At 37.6% G+C, this 13,727-nt stretch overlaps 1 protein-coding gene across 1 annotated transcript; it reads left to right on the forward strand.

Annotated features, from left to right (window-relative positions):
• The first annotated feature begins 1,987 nt into the window (after positions 1 to 1,987).
• LOC137265659 (ankyrin repeat and SOCS box protein 18-like) lies at positions 1,988 to 7,015 on the forward strand. The gene is made up of 5 exons (XM_067801091.1): positions 1,988 to 2,275; positions 3,411 to 3,557; positions 3,863 to 4,090; positions 4,759 to 4,971; positions 5,490 to 7,015. Exons 1-5 carry the CDS (start codon positions 2,023 to 2,025, stop codon positions 5,957 to 5,959), a joined length of 1,311 nt encoding a protein of 436 aa, XP_067657192.1. The 5' UTR covers positions 1,988 to 2,022; the 3' UTR covers positions 5,960 to 7,015.
• Positions 7,016 to 13,727: the final 6,712 nt, after the last annotated feature.

Here is a 13,727-nt window from a genome sequence, read left to right on the forward strand (position 1 = left end):
TAAATCAAACTATTTCTGGTCATGTTAAATGTTTATGACTGGAAAGAATAGAGTTAAAGAGATGGTTAATTTCAAAAACTGAAGAAAATCCAGATTTTTTTGTGAGAAGATTTCCTTGGAGATGACACAGGTTCACTTCTCTCAGAAACAGTATTGGTCATATGTAACAATTTTCTGATTTGTGCGCAGCGAATGCATCCGTTGCTCTGGTATCTCAACTACCTCCACGGGAGACTCCCGACGAATTCTGCTCCAAAAGAATCCACTGACTTGTTTTTATTTATTTCTCCGTTTTCAGCGGATTTTGATTCACGATGAACGTGGTAAATTTAAGAAAGAATGCATTTCTATCATTTAAAAAATAAAGTGATGAAGAGAGAAAGTTATAAGGTTTGTATCATGCCAGAAAGGCGTCATCCATCTTCAAGTTTTTTTTCAGTAAGGATATCAAATACCTATCTTTCCAGTAGTTCTCGATGAGTAGTATAATTAATGCATTATGTTGATAGTATAGTTCACTGCAAATGTAGCATTTGTCCAGTTTTTTTTCGCAAGTTAGTCCACAGTGCTTACGGATTCTAGTAGACAACTAGTCTCTGACATGAACATATTTTACTGAAAAGGGTTCGTAGTAAGAAAAATAATATAATGAAATGGAGCCCTCAAACTTCATTCATATTCAGAAGCTAAGGAAATCTAGACATGCCACACTTTCTAGACTTGCGTGGGCTTTCTTGGATATATTTGCTTCAGGGCCTATGCGACAGACTAGGGATCTAGTCAAATGGCCCGAAGGACAAAAAGGGCCGTTATGAGCCAAGTCAAATGGGCCTATGGAAAAAGTCAAATGTGCTGTGGTGAAAGTCAAATGAGCAGTGACAAAATGTCAAATGGGCTCTATTCTTAGTTCTTAAAGACATGTAACAAAAAAGTTTACAAATGTTATTTTTTTCATTTTTTTTCATACATGTCATTAAAACACAACAATAATTGAATGGTAATAGGCAAACCCGCCTTTAATAACCATGGTAACATTAAAGCATTAATTCACGGTGCTGTTATCGCTTTCTCACAGTAGCTGATCAGCAAGGCCGCCGTTATAACCGAACTTGCCAGTGTCAACAAAGGTAGCAGTTGCAACTGAGAAGGTTTGCTCGCCGTGCAACTCACAATTTGGGGAAATCATACAGACAAATTTATTGGCCCAAAACTTTTTAAAAACATATGCAAGATATCCATCTACGTCTTTCAGAGAACCTCTGCATGGTTTGTTTGCCAAGTTTAATCGGTTAAATAATTTAAAAGCGAAAGTGAGTTGTGATTGGTTCGCTCAACTTTCCAGCGTATACACCTGATTGGATAAAAATCCAGCCAAGGGAGGTAATAAAAGTATCCTCCTGAGCCGTAGATGCATCCAGGGTATAGTGGAGACTTATCGGAACGTATGCCCTGGAGAGAATGCACTGGTTTAAGAATAGATTTATTTAGCTGACTCTATTGCACTGTAAAACACATTTTTCAGCTCCTTCAGAGTAAAGACTCCACATCTGGAATAATAAAATGAATGAACAAATTGATTATCCCTCATGAAATAATGTTGCCACGATCTGAGACTTACAAACTAAATTATGTGTTATACGCTATGTATGTCTTTTAAACCGCCCCGGCTGCTCAGGTGCATAGATCGTGGCTCATGACGTAAGTCATTGGATTGTCTGGTCCAAATCCAGTTGTTTAATTAATAATCTCTTGCAATTATTTTTATAGGCAGCATATACCGCTACTTCAAATAATATTCATCATTTTAGTTAAAATATTTCGTTAAAATATCGCCTATATGGCATTGTGGAGTACCTGTGACCTGTGATTACCTTAAAACAGACAAATCAAACCTGCCAAATATCGCCTATTGTCGTTTCTGTGTTCAAAAACATATTTCGAATTTCTGATTTTTTTTAAAAATTTAGCAATCCGTTTCCGCAATATCAGTTCCACAATTTTTAACAAGCACCTACAGTCAACATGGCGAATTTCAGGTGGAAAAAGAGTGCGGAAGCCTTGGAAAAAGAGATCGAACAGGACAAAAAGCTGATCGATTCAGTTAAAGCCGGCGATGAAAAATCTGTAACAGATCTGCTGAATGAGGGTGCATCACCGGATGCCACGGAATACAACAGGAGTTTGTTCTATGCATCAAAGAATTACCTAACCCCTCTTCAGTTGGCTGTAAAATTGAACTTCCCGAAAGTTGTTGCAACTTTAATTGATCACTGTGGTATGGTGTATGCTGCGATTTGTCGTTAGATTGCTGAGAACTATAATGTCGTGTATATATGGTGTAGAAATAGGCTAACATCTGATTTGAATCGCATGACATGTAAAGTTGTCTATTTTCTCTTTGGTTGACTACCGGGTTAATCTACTCTTGATTTACTCAATGTTCTTGCGCTCAGAGGCTCATAGCATAATGAAAAGGACGACACATATAACTAGGAGCACTTGACATCACGAGTAATGGCAGAAACGTTTCAGTTTCTAAGCATTCTTATAATGGATTTGACCATGGTATTTCGGACTGATAATGAATAAATGATATCCCGGTGTTAAGAGTTTCCGACAATTAAGACAAAAACATAATTTTTATCTTTATGATCATTTAAGCTTTGATTTTGCTAACCTTTAGTGATAACAATATATTCATCTATTTCACACAAATATATCATGTGTTTCCTACTAAAATATGTTGATGATGTATCGGTGAAACTGTGTCAGCTTGTCACCAGAGACCATATAATATATGGTCTCTGTTGTCACATACAGATATTTTGTACCGTATGTGTTTTCAATTCAACGATGAGCCCTACTTTTCCCTCTGCACTGTGAGAGGGTGTTTTACACATAACTTGTCACAAGCAAGATGACTGATCTTGCTGAATTTCAGTCGCTGGTTTGTGTTACACAGGCAGCTGTTTTTGCATCAGAAGTGGTATTAACAATCTAGGGTTAAATGATATTATTGTGTAACTGCTCTTTCCATCACTTTAACTGCCATATTTCAATTGTCAAAAAAATGTCTCTCATCAGAAACTGGGCATCCGCCCTACCGATGAAACTGTTTGAGCACTCCGATCGTGCACATACTTCCCCTATATTGTGCTAGCAATGTAATCATCGAAATCACCAGAACATCAAATTCAGCTCGCTTTGGGATATATAGGACTAGACATCCTCTTCTTGCATGATCAGGGGTTATATTCAATCATTAGTAAGTAATGAGTACGATGATGGAGCAAGAATTAGCCTAGAAACATCATGTAAAGAATATCAATTTATTATCCATAAAATGTGTCATGTTTTGATGAGTACAAGTACTGCTATTCTTGTTAGCAAGCAAAAAATGATTATTGCAGCGGATGTCAATGCCAAAGATCGCTTTGATGTGACGGCTGTGCATATGGCTGCTGAGAAGGGTCACCTGGAGTGTCTTCAACATTTACTGGAAGGTGGAGCAGATTGCAATGTCAGCACAAAATACTCGAAATATGGATCCTACACTGGTGAGTGTCACAAATATAGATACAGGCTTATGTAGCTGCCATACTGATTGGTTTCCATGTTCAGTTCAAGTAATGTCACTGTTCACAGCGATTATGAACAGGAAGAATGCTTTAACAACACCAGTATTTTCACTTCTATGTATATATTTACCATCACAGTACAATCATAGATTTCCATTTATCACCATGTGCAATGGTGAACAATTTGCATTGTGCCCAAGAATCCATGGTAACATTATAAACTGAGAGTTTTTAAAGTTGAATAGTTTCACTGTGTATCTTACCATGTTCATCCGGTGCTTCAGCCACTCCTCATCCTGGTGGGACGACGGCGCTCCACCTCGCCGCCACGAACAACCACGTCAAGTGTACAGTGGAACTCATCTGGTACGGTGCAGACTACAATGCTGTAGACGAGTACGGCCGCACCAGTTTGTACATCGCTGCACAGAACGGCTTCACAGAGTGTGTTCATCAACATCTGAACAATGCAATACGCATGGACATCCTGTCAATACCAGTCAAGGACACAAGTAAGAGGAAGCGTCAGCAATGTCAGTGTTACCATGGTGACAGTGAAGTCCTCACACATGAATATCCGTGTTTGATAGGTCTTCACCAACCATGCTTGTCGTAAGATGGATGGTCAGGCTTGCTGACTTGGTTGACATGTCATGGTATCCCAGTGAGAGGGTCAGTGCTCATGCTTTTGATCACTGGATTGTCTGGTCCAGACTTGATTATTTGCAAGCCGCTTGACAATCAAATGGTCAACTTACTACATACGCCTTTTTATGTTTATGTCGTTTTTCTTGAGCTCCATCAATGGGGATGGAAACGCCTGTGTATTCACTGGGAACCACTACATCTATAGTATCCTATGGTTATGTTATCCAGCTTGATATTTTATGTTCCCCATAGCTGAATTAGAAAATACGATATGCCATTGGGATTGACATCCAATGATTGAGATAGAACACAAAGTGCCTTCAAAAAACTGCTATGCAAGTGTTAACATGATTATGTTGCTAAACTTGCCAGATATCTGGTGGAATATTGATTATATATCTGTTCTGTGCTCTGTAGGATACATCCAAGTTTGCATTTATGGTCAGGGATTTTAGTCAGGAATGGAACATATCTTTTGGGAATGATTTTCCTAGTTTGTTACACAACTGAGATCTGTTTCCTTGCATCTCAGATGAAACACCCCTCCATGAGTGTGTGCGTCATGGTTTGTCTTCATGTGTCGCCTCGCTCCTGGAACATGGCTCAGATGTCAACCATCGCAACGATGCCGGAATGAGCGCCCTCCACCTTGCAGTTGTCTCAGGGGAAAAATACTCAAAAAGAATTCTTCGAGATTTGACGACAAAGGGATATAACACAGACGTGAATCTCGCAGACAAGCAAGGTCAGTACAAGTTATCAACTGTAGTATTTATAGGAAAAGGCCTGTAACAGTGTGATCCTTACGCTGTGCTCTGATGGAGACTTTCAGTATCTACAGTTCAGAAGGGAGGGGGTTGTTTGTTGAATAGACCTCAGGCTGAGTTCATTTTGACTACTCCACTGTCTAATTATGCACTCGTAATTACGAAGCCGAACAAAATTTGAACCCTTGATTTGATCATTTGCAATTTGATTCTTCATACAAGTAAAACATCACTTCATTTAACTCCCAGAGTTTAAGTGAGTTGGCTTTCTTAGTGTGAAATCCATCATCGGTTTGGGAATATCTACTAACACATGTTTCACCTTATTTCAGTCAAAATTATGTTCTGGCTCAGTGGAAATATTGAAATGAAATAGTGATAATGGTTGTAGAAGATCGAACCAAAGGTGTCAGATTCAAGTTTCAATGAATCGAACTGAATCGTTATAACTGTATTGTCTGATAGCAATATGCTGATATAGTAATGTTTGTTGCAGGAAGCAGTCCCCTCCATTATGTGTGTTTCAATGACCACTCTAATCAGGAACGGCGACCAGATGCTGCGGCATTCCTCATCGCCTACGGTGCAGATTTCCACATCAAGAACAAAGCTGGTGACAGCCTCCTACAGCAGGAACTCAGAAACCAGAAGGCAGAGCGAGCAATTCTGGAGTCCATAGTGAACTGTTCCTTGAAATTGCCAAGTCTTGAACTTCTGTGTCCGACAATGTGTGCCAGCAACCCATCCCAGCAGGGATATAACAGGAATGAAAATGCATCCCCTTCAGGAGTGTCGAAATACGAATGGTACCGTTCTTTTTGTCGTGATCCGAGAACACTTCAACACTGTTGTCGGTATGTAATACGACAAACGCTTGGAGGTCAGAGGTTACGGAAAGTCCCAACACTGCCTTTACCGACCACGCTGAAAGAGTACCTCTTGCTGGATGTTGAGACCTTCTCATGAAGGTGTGTGAATCACCAGAAGGTTGATGGAGAAAACTTTGAGACGAATGTGAATTCAAGAATAATTTCCAATTTGGTGACTGAAAAACAGTTTTTTCGTTCAGCCTTTGCACAGTCAGATATGATCTTAGACCAATCATGATTGAGGATGGACCATGATGCATTGCAATGGGGACCATGGGACCATTGCAGTCTTGATACTGCCCTGTATATTATCAGTATCGGATGACCAAGGTTACTGATACAGCAGATCATGAAGTTAAGATATTCCTATATTAGTATGTTGATGATAGGATTGATGATAATGTTGAAGTGCAGGTAGCCCTACCCTGTTTAGAAATGAGATACCAGACATTGATTGTTTGGAAAGTTTCATGATGTACATATTGTACAGATACAAAAATCCATGGCTTTATTCCTCAAAGTGATCTTAGCGTGTCATCTGTTGTAGCTGCCATTCCTGAGCTTGGGCTCTGAGCTAAGACAGTTTTGTGGACTGGCATATTAGTGCACCAAAGAACTGTCTGTTAGACTAGATCATCAAATAAAGGATGGTATATGACCCGGTCAGAGATGTCAACCAATCCGATGTTGGAAGAGTTACTCCAAAATGAAATCCACTCTCTGATTTGTCTATAAAAACTCTGATGATATACAAAGTACAAATATATTTGTACAAATATGTTCATGAATTTAGAACGTTTGAAATAGCCATTTAGATATGTTTATTTTAGTTAATTATTAGCTGGTTAATTATGCTCAGTAATTGCATTTTTCAAGGCTAAATCTAAAGATTTCCATGTGGGAGGCCTGAGCCCTTCTCACACTTACCCCCAAGTTGTACATTAAGGGCTCGGGAATTGCTGTTAACAAGGCATGACTCCACTTTCATTTTATTCAGGGTTGTCATGTCATCCCAGTATGATGATCCAGTTTAGTGTTTTCAGTGACACTGACAATGTGAAAAGAGTCAAATAAATCAATATATATCTGTAATCTTAATTGTAAGTTCCAGTAAGATTCATACTTGTCATCAAAACTTTTTTGAAAAAGAAAACGATTGCCACTGCGATGTGTTATATGGTGTACATAATGAAACACCAATATTATTATGATCAGAAATTATGGAATTAGATCTTGACTGAGATTTCTTGCATGATATGTAGATTTAAGTAGAAACACACAGGTTTTTGTGTTAATGTGAACACTGCATGTATCAATCAGGTTCTGATTGTAATAATATTTATTATTAACTTGTTATTAATTTAACACATTTTATCTGGCATGAAATCCTTTAAGCACACTGATTAAAAACAAAAATTAAGTCAATATCTGCTGTTAAGTTATGTATCATGTCAGATGATATCCTAAAAAGACTCAATAACATACATCTATGTTGAGAGATAATCACTTCACTTCCATGTAGGGTTTTGCCTACAACAGATGCCCTGTGCATGGACCAGTCCTTGTGCACAGACTCTGAGGGAGTAATCATTATGCAGCACCTGCCTTTCTTTAGTAGAGTAAAGATGGCAATTGACACACTAACCCAATTTAAGCAAGTTAGAATGAACAAAATTAGTTCTATTTCTCATTCTGAGAAATTAAAAGTCTTTTTGTTGGTCTGATAAACCCATCATATCTTTGTCATTGTTTCTACAACACTAAGTCCCAGGTGGTCTGACACTGATCTCATGACCAGGTGCTGTGCCATGAACAGAACTGCCCATAGTCCTAGTTATGTCAGGAGTGTTCACTTAAAAGTTTTCACGGGGTGTTCACAGGAGTGTTATCAGGAGAGTTCACAGTTGACTGAACCTTTTTCATTGATCTTTCATCCTTTCTCTGCTGTTCCAAATAAGGTTTCACATCTTTAATCTCAGGGGTAGTCTCTTGAGATTTTTGTAGATGACATCTATTTCTCTGAAGTGATCTTCCATCTTCTGTACGTATGTCATACGATTGTACATGCACTTGCTGTTCTACAGCAGCTTTCTTCCATTTCTTTTCATCATGACTGAATGGCTTCACCAGAACTACATCTCCTCCTCTCAGTTCTGAAAGTTCAGCTGCATCATGATCATAGTAGTAAGCTTGTTTAGACCTCTTGCTGGAGAGTGTGGCAGGGACGTTTTCAATTGTTTTTGGCTGCAGCAAACGACAATCGGTAGCATAGTGCTTGTTTTGCGCCCAAACAACGTTTGAACTGGCGAGCTGCCTATACCTTCAGTTGGCACATTTTTTAAAATCCAATAGGGCCAGAAAGGGGTCTGACTCTGTGCATGCTGAGACTTACTCATAAGTCTTTTGATGATCTTCATAGCACTCTCCCCTCCCCCATTCCACTGTGAGTACCTGGGAGATGAAGTGATACTTTCAAACTCATACTTTGTTGTGTGGAAAGCTTCACAAATTAAAGGGAGGTCCATTATCTGATACAATCTGATTGGAAAGTCCATGCCTTGCCAAATTGGGTTTTAACTTTTTAACTATTTAAGGTGCCCTTTATCATGTAGTCTGTTCACCTCGAAATAGTCTGAGTAGTAGTCAACAGTGATCAAAAAGTCCTTTTTATCAAACTCAAAAATATAACACCAAGTTTTCCCCATGGACGACTAGGTATTTCATGACTGACCAATGGCTCTCGTCTTTGATCATGTTGCAGCATATTGTATCACATTTGCTGATGAAATCTGTACGGTCAGTGTCCATATTGGGCCAATAAACAAGACTCTCTGGCTATTCTGATACAACCTTGTATTCCCAAGTGACTGTAGTAAATTCTTTCCATGATGTCAGGGCAGACACTGACTGGCACAACAACATGTTCATCTTTGAACACAATGCCATTTTGAGCAGGGACCTCATAGTGAAAGGGGGAAAAGACACTGGCACACCATGGCACATCATCTGACGCTGCCGGCAAGCTGACCTGAATCAGATCCTTTGATATCATCATTGATTTGTCTTCCACATTTGCTTTTTGTTACTGATAACTTGCGGCATGTTTAGAAGTTGGTGAATCAAATAAGGACAAACTTTATGGATGAACAACTTCTTTATTCAGGTACAGCGATGTTTTGATACAGATTCATGTATTGTTGATGCAAAAATCTGTATCAAAACGTCACTGAATAACTAATCAATTTGTTCCTCAGATATTGATATACTCAACCATGTTGATGGATTTTGCATCAAGTACTGTCTGACATGGAATGTCAACAGCAAACACATCTCAGTTGTCAGTCTCAATATGTGAAACATGTGGAAGATACACTCGTCTTGTAGATGACTTCAGATCCTACTTCTGAAGTCATAACATCATGCTTTGGAGACGCTTCGGAGCACACAATAGACTTTTGCACAGTATTGACTACAATGGCTTGTGGTCTGATTCCTTGGCGACCTTCCGTCAATACGCATACTGTTCAAATCGTTCCATGCCAAAGACAATAGCCAACATTTCTTTCTCTATCTGAGCATATCGTTTCTCAGTGTTGGTTAAAGATCAAGGTGTGTATGCAACAGGCTTACCATTTAGGATCAGACAAATACCCAGTCCATTTTGTGATGCATCAGACTGAAGGCTTGTCTTCGTATCATAGTCAAAGCGTGGTTCTTGAGCAAATCATATTTCCTCTTTCTAAAGTTATTTAGCTTACATTCTTGATAAAAGAAATAGCTTTTGAACACAAACTACCTTTACTTCTTTGCAGGTATAATTTGATCAGAAGGAATAGTGTACAAACTACCGAGGCCAGTGTAATTGAGGGCCATAGAATTTTGGGATTTTGGATTCCCCGAATAAATTAATGTGACTGAACAGTAAACAGGCAAATGCCTCCCAAAACCGTGGCAAAATATAGACAATGGAAGTGTCACACAAGTATTTTGTGTACAGGAAAACTATTCCATGATGGCAAGTGCAATACATCATTATTCTGGTGTTAGTGATGCTGAGATTTTTTTACTGAGTTTTTTAACAAAATAATCAGTGTGCAACATTTATGCTGGACCTGTGGTCCCTGACTAATAACAATTCAAATTATAAATTTGAAGTGGTCCTGGTGGCCTGTTAATTTTTCCTTATCTAAATAAGTAAAATTGTCTTTAAATTAAAATCTGAGATTGTATATTTTAGCACGGATTCAAATGAAATAATACTCACAAGTGATCGCAATTACTAAGGATGACTGTAAAAAGTAAACTGTAAATTTAAAAGAAGTTAAAAGTTCAAATGAATATAATAGTATTGATAGATAAGTCAATCTATGAAAATTATTTTGGACCAATGAAGTACAGACAGGACTACTAATTATTTTCCACTCACTGGTGTTGAAATGCTGGGAAATTTTGAAAGGTTTCTAACACAGGGTAATAATGATTTTGAAAATATTTTGATCTGGTGTACTTATAAATTTTTCTTACCATTGAAATTACAGCACCTTGAGGGTTAACTGTAAAACTGTTCTCTTGTTCATTTACTCAGACATTTTACTAACAGGAGCAAATCATATCGAGAAACTCTTGTGTGTCTCAGGTATAGAAGTAACTGTTCACTACTGGGTGTGGTATCAGTCTTGTTTACATAGCTGAATAGTCTTTCTTTAAAGAATTGGGGTTAAGGTTAATCTTTGTAAAGGTTGCTTTGTGAAGGAGCCCCTGGTTGATAGGGATCTACCACATGTACAAGGAGACAGACTGTAAGTCTCTAATCCTACAGGTTTGCAATACCGGGGCCTCATTTCACAAAGCTCTCGTAAGCCAAAGATCTTGTAACATCTCGTAGCATATCATATCTCCTATACTGTAACCTGGATTACAAATACTGTGAGAAAGATTATGAGACCTTAGGCTTGTGAGAGCTTTGTTCCTGTTCTTGGGAGTTCCTGGAAAATATGGTGCCTTGTGGCATATTTTTACCAAAAATTCATAAAATCACTTGTAGCATCTGTGTTTCATTCATCAAACCAAATGTTTAGGAACACTCTAGACAGTAGGGGTGATGGGATAGCCAAGTAGTTAAAGCGCTGAAGACCCAGGTTTGATTCCCCACAAGGGTAGAATGTTTGAAGTCCAGCCCGGGAATGATGTTGCTGGAATATTGCTAACCATACTCACTCTGGAAAATAAATGAAGCTTCTGTGTTCACATTGTTAACATGTATTGTCTTAGTGCTGGAGCGATTGATCGAATAATCTGTCAGTCAGTTGATCTTGTGTCAGTGATTATCAGGAGAGTAATCAGTGTCCCTAAAAACTGAACCATCAAAGGAAACATTCAAGTATAATTTGTATTGTTATGTTTGTTAGATCAAGGCATAAACAATTGATACTGTTTCCCGACTCGTAGCATTATAACTCACATGAGGGTCTCAACAGGAAGTACCAGTACCAGGCTCGCTGACTTGGTTGACACATTTCATCATATCCCGTCTGTGTAGATCAATGCTCATGCTGTCCATCACTGGATTGTCTGGTCCATTATTGCCCACAAGAATTCTGTGGTGTGGTTATGATTATAGCTGATAATGGATTGATTATTGACCTTTAATTATCAATCTACAAATTGTAAGCAATAATTAGAACTAATTGTAATTTGGAGATAAACATACTGTGTTAGAAAATCAGAGGTAAATAACAGAATTAAAATAGCTCTAAGTTTGATTTAAAACCGAACATACTGCATGAGGTTTTAGATAAAAAGTTAGAGCTGTTATAATTTTGTTATATAGCTCTGATTTTCCAACACAGTATGTTATCTCTATTCTACCGTAACTGTGGTATTATGCCAGACCAAGTTCTTTTCTTGTTTTGCAGATTTTTGTTCTCTGAAAACCAAAAGGCAGGCAGGAAAAAAAAATATAAATAAACTTTCCAATCAAAGTAATATTCCTTCTAAATGCTCAAAGTATTTTACTTTTGGCGATTTATGAAGTGAATATTGGTCAAAAAACAACCTAAAAAGTATTTTCTTGTGAGTTTACATTTTTAGCCAGTAAAAACATAAGGATTTTATTTTTGACGGGGAAAATTAATTTATATTTTTTTCCCTTATTCTTGAAAAAATAAGGCAGGTGTTCTATAACAAGAAATAAAATTGTTCTGGCCTTAAGATTGAAAAAAGTCATACTGCATTGAAGAATCAGAGGTGATCATATACGTCTGAATGACTTTGATTTACCAATCACAGTCCTGTATTTACTGAAGGCGTGGTTTAATACAAATTATTGTAGTTTCTCATATTTGTCATTTAGTAATAATTCTGCAAGTAGTCTGAATTTTAGTTTCTATTTGTAGTCAGTAAGTGGATTCTATATTTTCTGCCAAGTTTGTCAAGAATAGTTTGTTGAAGGGGATGCTCCGATAAGTTATTGGTAATGATTTTGTGATAGAGGTTTTGTCAGTGAGTGAAGACCTCTGTTATTGGCTGGAATTGTGCATTAATAGGTTTTTGACAATATGATTATGTAATAATAGTCTTGGAGAAGGTTGTGATGTGATAAAACTAAATATTTTTGAAGTTAATTTTCACAATTGGATCACTGCTATTTTAGTACTAACAGCTTTAAAAAAATTTTATATATTCTTGTTATGGGAGAAACAGTGAACTTTTTCCTGTGTAAATGTGAAAATACCGTACTCTGTGCTAGTGAATGTTCTTTTGTAAGATTGGTCTCCATACAAAACCTGAATTGCTTTCCAGAAAGTGACACAAAAATGTTTGAAAACTTGAGGTAGTGCTGAAACTAGGTAAACATTTTGATCATGAGAAAGTTGTTTTGTTAGTGCTCATTGTTGCAGAAGTGTTACATCAGTGTTGATGAATTCATATTATAAGAGTTCAAGTGCATGTTGACTCGAAAATATGCTAAAAGGTTGGCCCCCCAGATCAGTCCATGAGAGTTATCTCCCTTATGTGTTAGTGGAGCCTGATCATAATACGGCCCCGAAGCATCTTAGGTGCTGTTGTTGGAGACACCAATGCAGTAAATATCATCAGATTTCATCAGCTAGAAACCTTGGTATTATTAAGATAGTATTCAAAACAGTGGTAAACCATGTACTTTTCTTAGGGTATTTCATAAAGGTGTGCATTTTGTCATGAAAAGGTTAAGATCAGTTTTGTCTCTGCATAATTGTTAAAAGTCCATGTTATATTTTTCTATCATGACATGGACAATAGGTTTTGTCTCAACAATATTGTTTTATTTTTTCTTATTGACATGAGCATTTTCTGTTTGGTTATGTACGTACTTCATAACTCAGACCCTCCACTTTGTGTTAATAGTGCTGTAGTACTGTTTATTTATTGTAATTATTGATGGAAAGATTGGAGTTGCTTGGTTATGTATATCTTAAAAGTTTATCAGAACTCTGTTTTAGAAGATCCTAGGTTGTTGTGTATCGAGTGTCAGTATATAGCAGTGCCCTGTCGAGATCTTAATGTGGGAAAACCAACCCCTCCTTGTTTTGTAAGTAACTGTGTTTTTGGGCTTCATCAAATTGCATCACTTTGATGAACCCTCATATTATTACCTGAGGCGAAAATATTGGGGTTCATATTTTTCATACGATACTCAGGGGCAAAATATCACTTCGTGTTGGTGACATGATGTCAAGAACAATGCTCTCACATCACATTTCTTCTGTGATGTTGTGTTCTACATGTGGCTTCATTTGGTAGTGAGCCTGTGTTTGAAAGTAGATTTGGGTTGATTTTCCTCAGTTTGAGCCCATCGGTAAAATATATAGAACATATTGATACCA

This window comes from Haliotis asinina, chromosome 15, assembly GCF_037392515.1.
Source record: "Haliotis asinina isolate JCU_RB_2024 chromosome 15, JCU_Hal_asi_v2, whole genome shotgun sequence".
Taxonomy (NCBI): Eukaryota; Metazoa; Mollusca; class Gastropoda; order Lepetellida; family Haliotidae; genus Haliotis; species Haliotis asinina.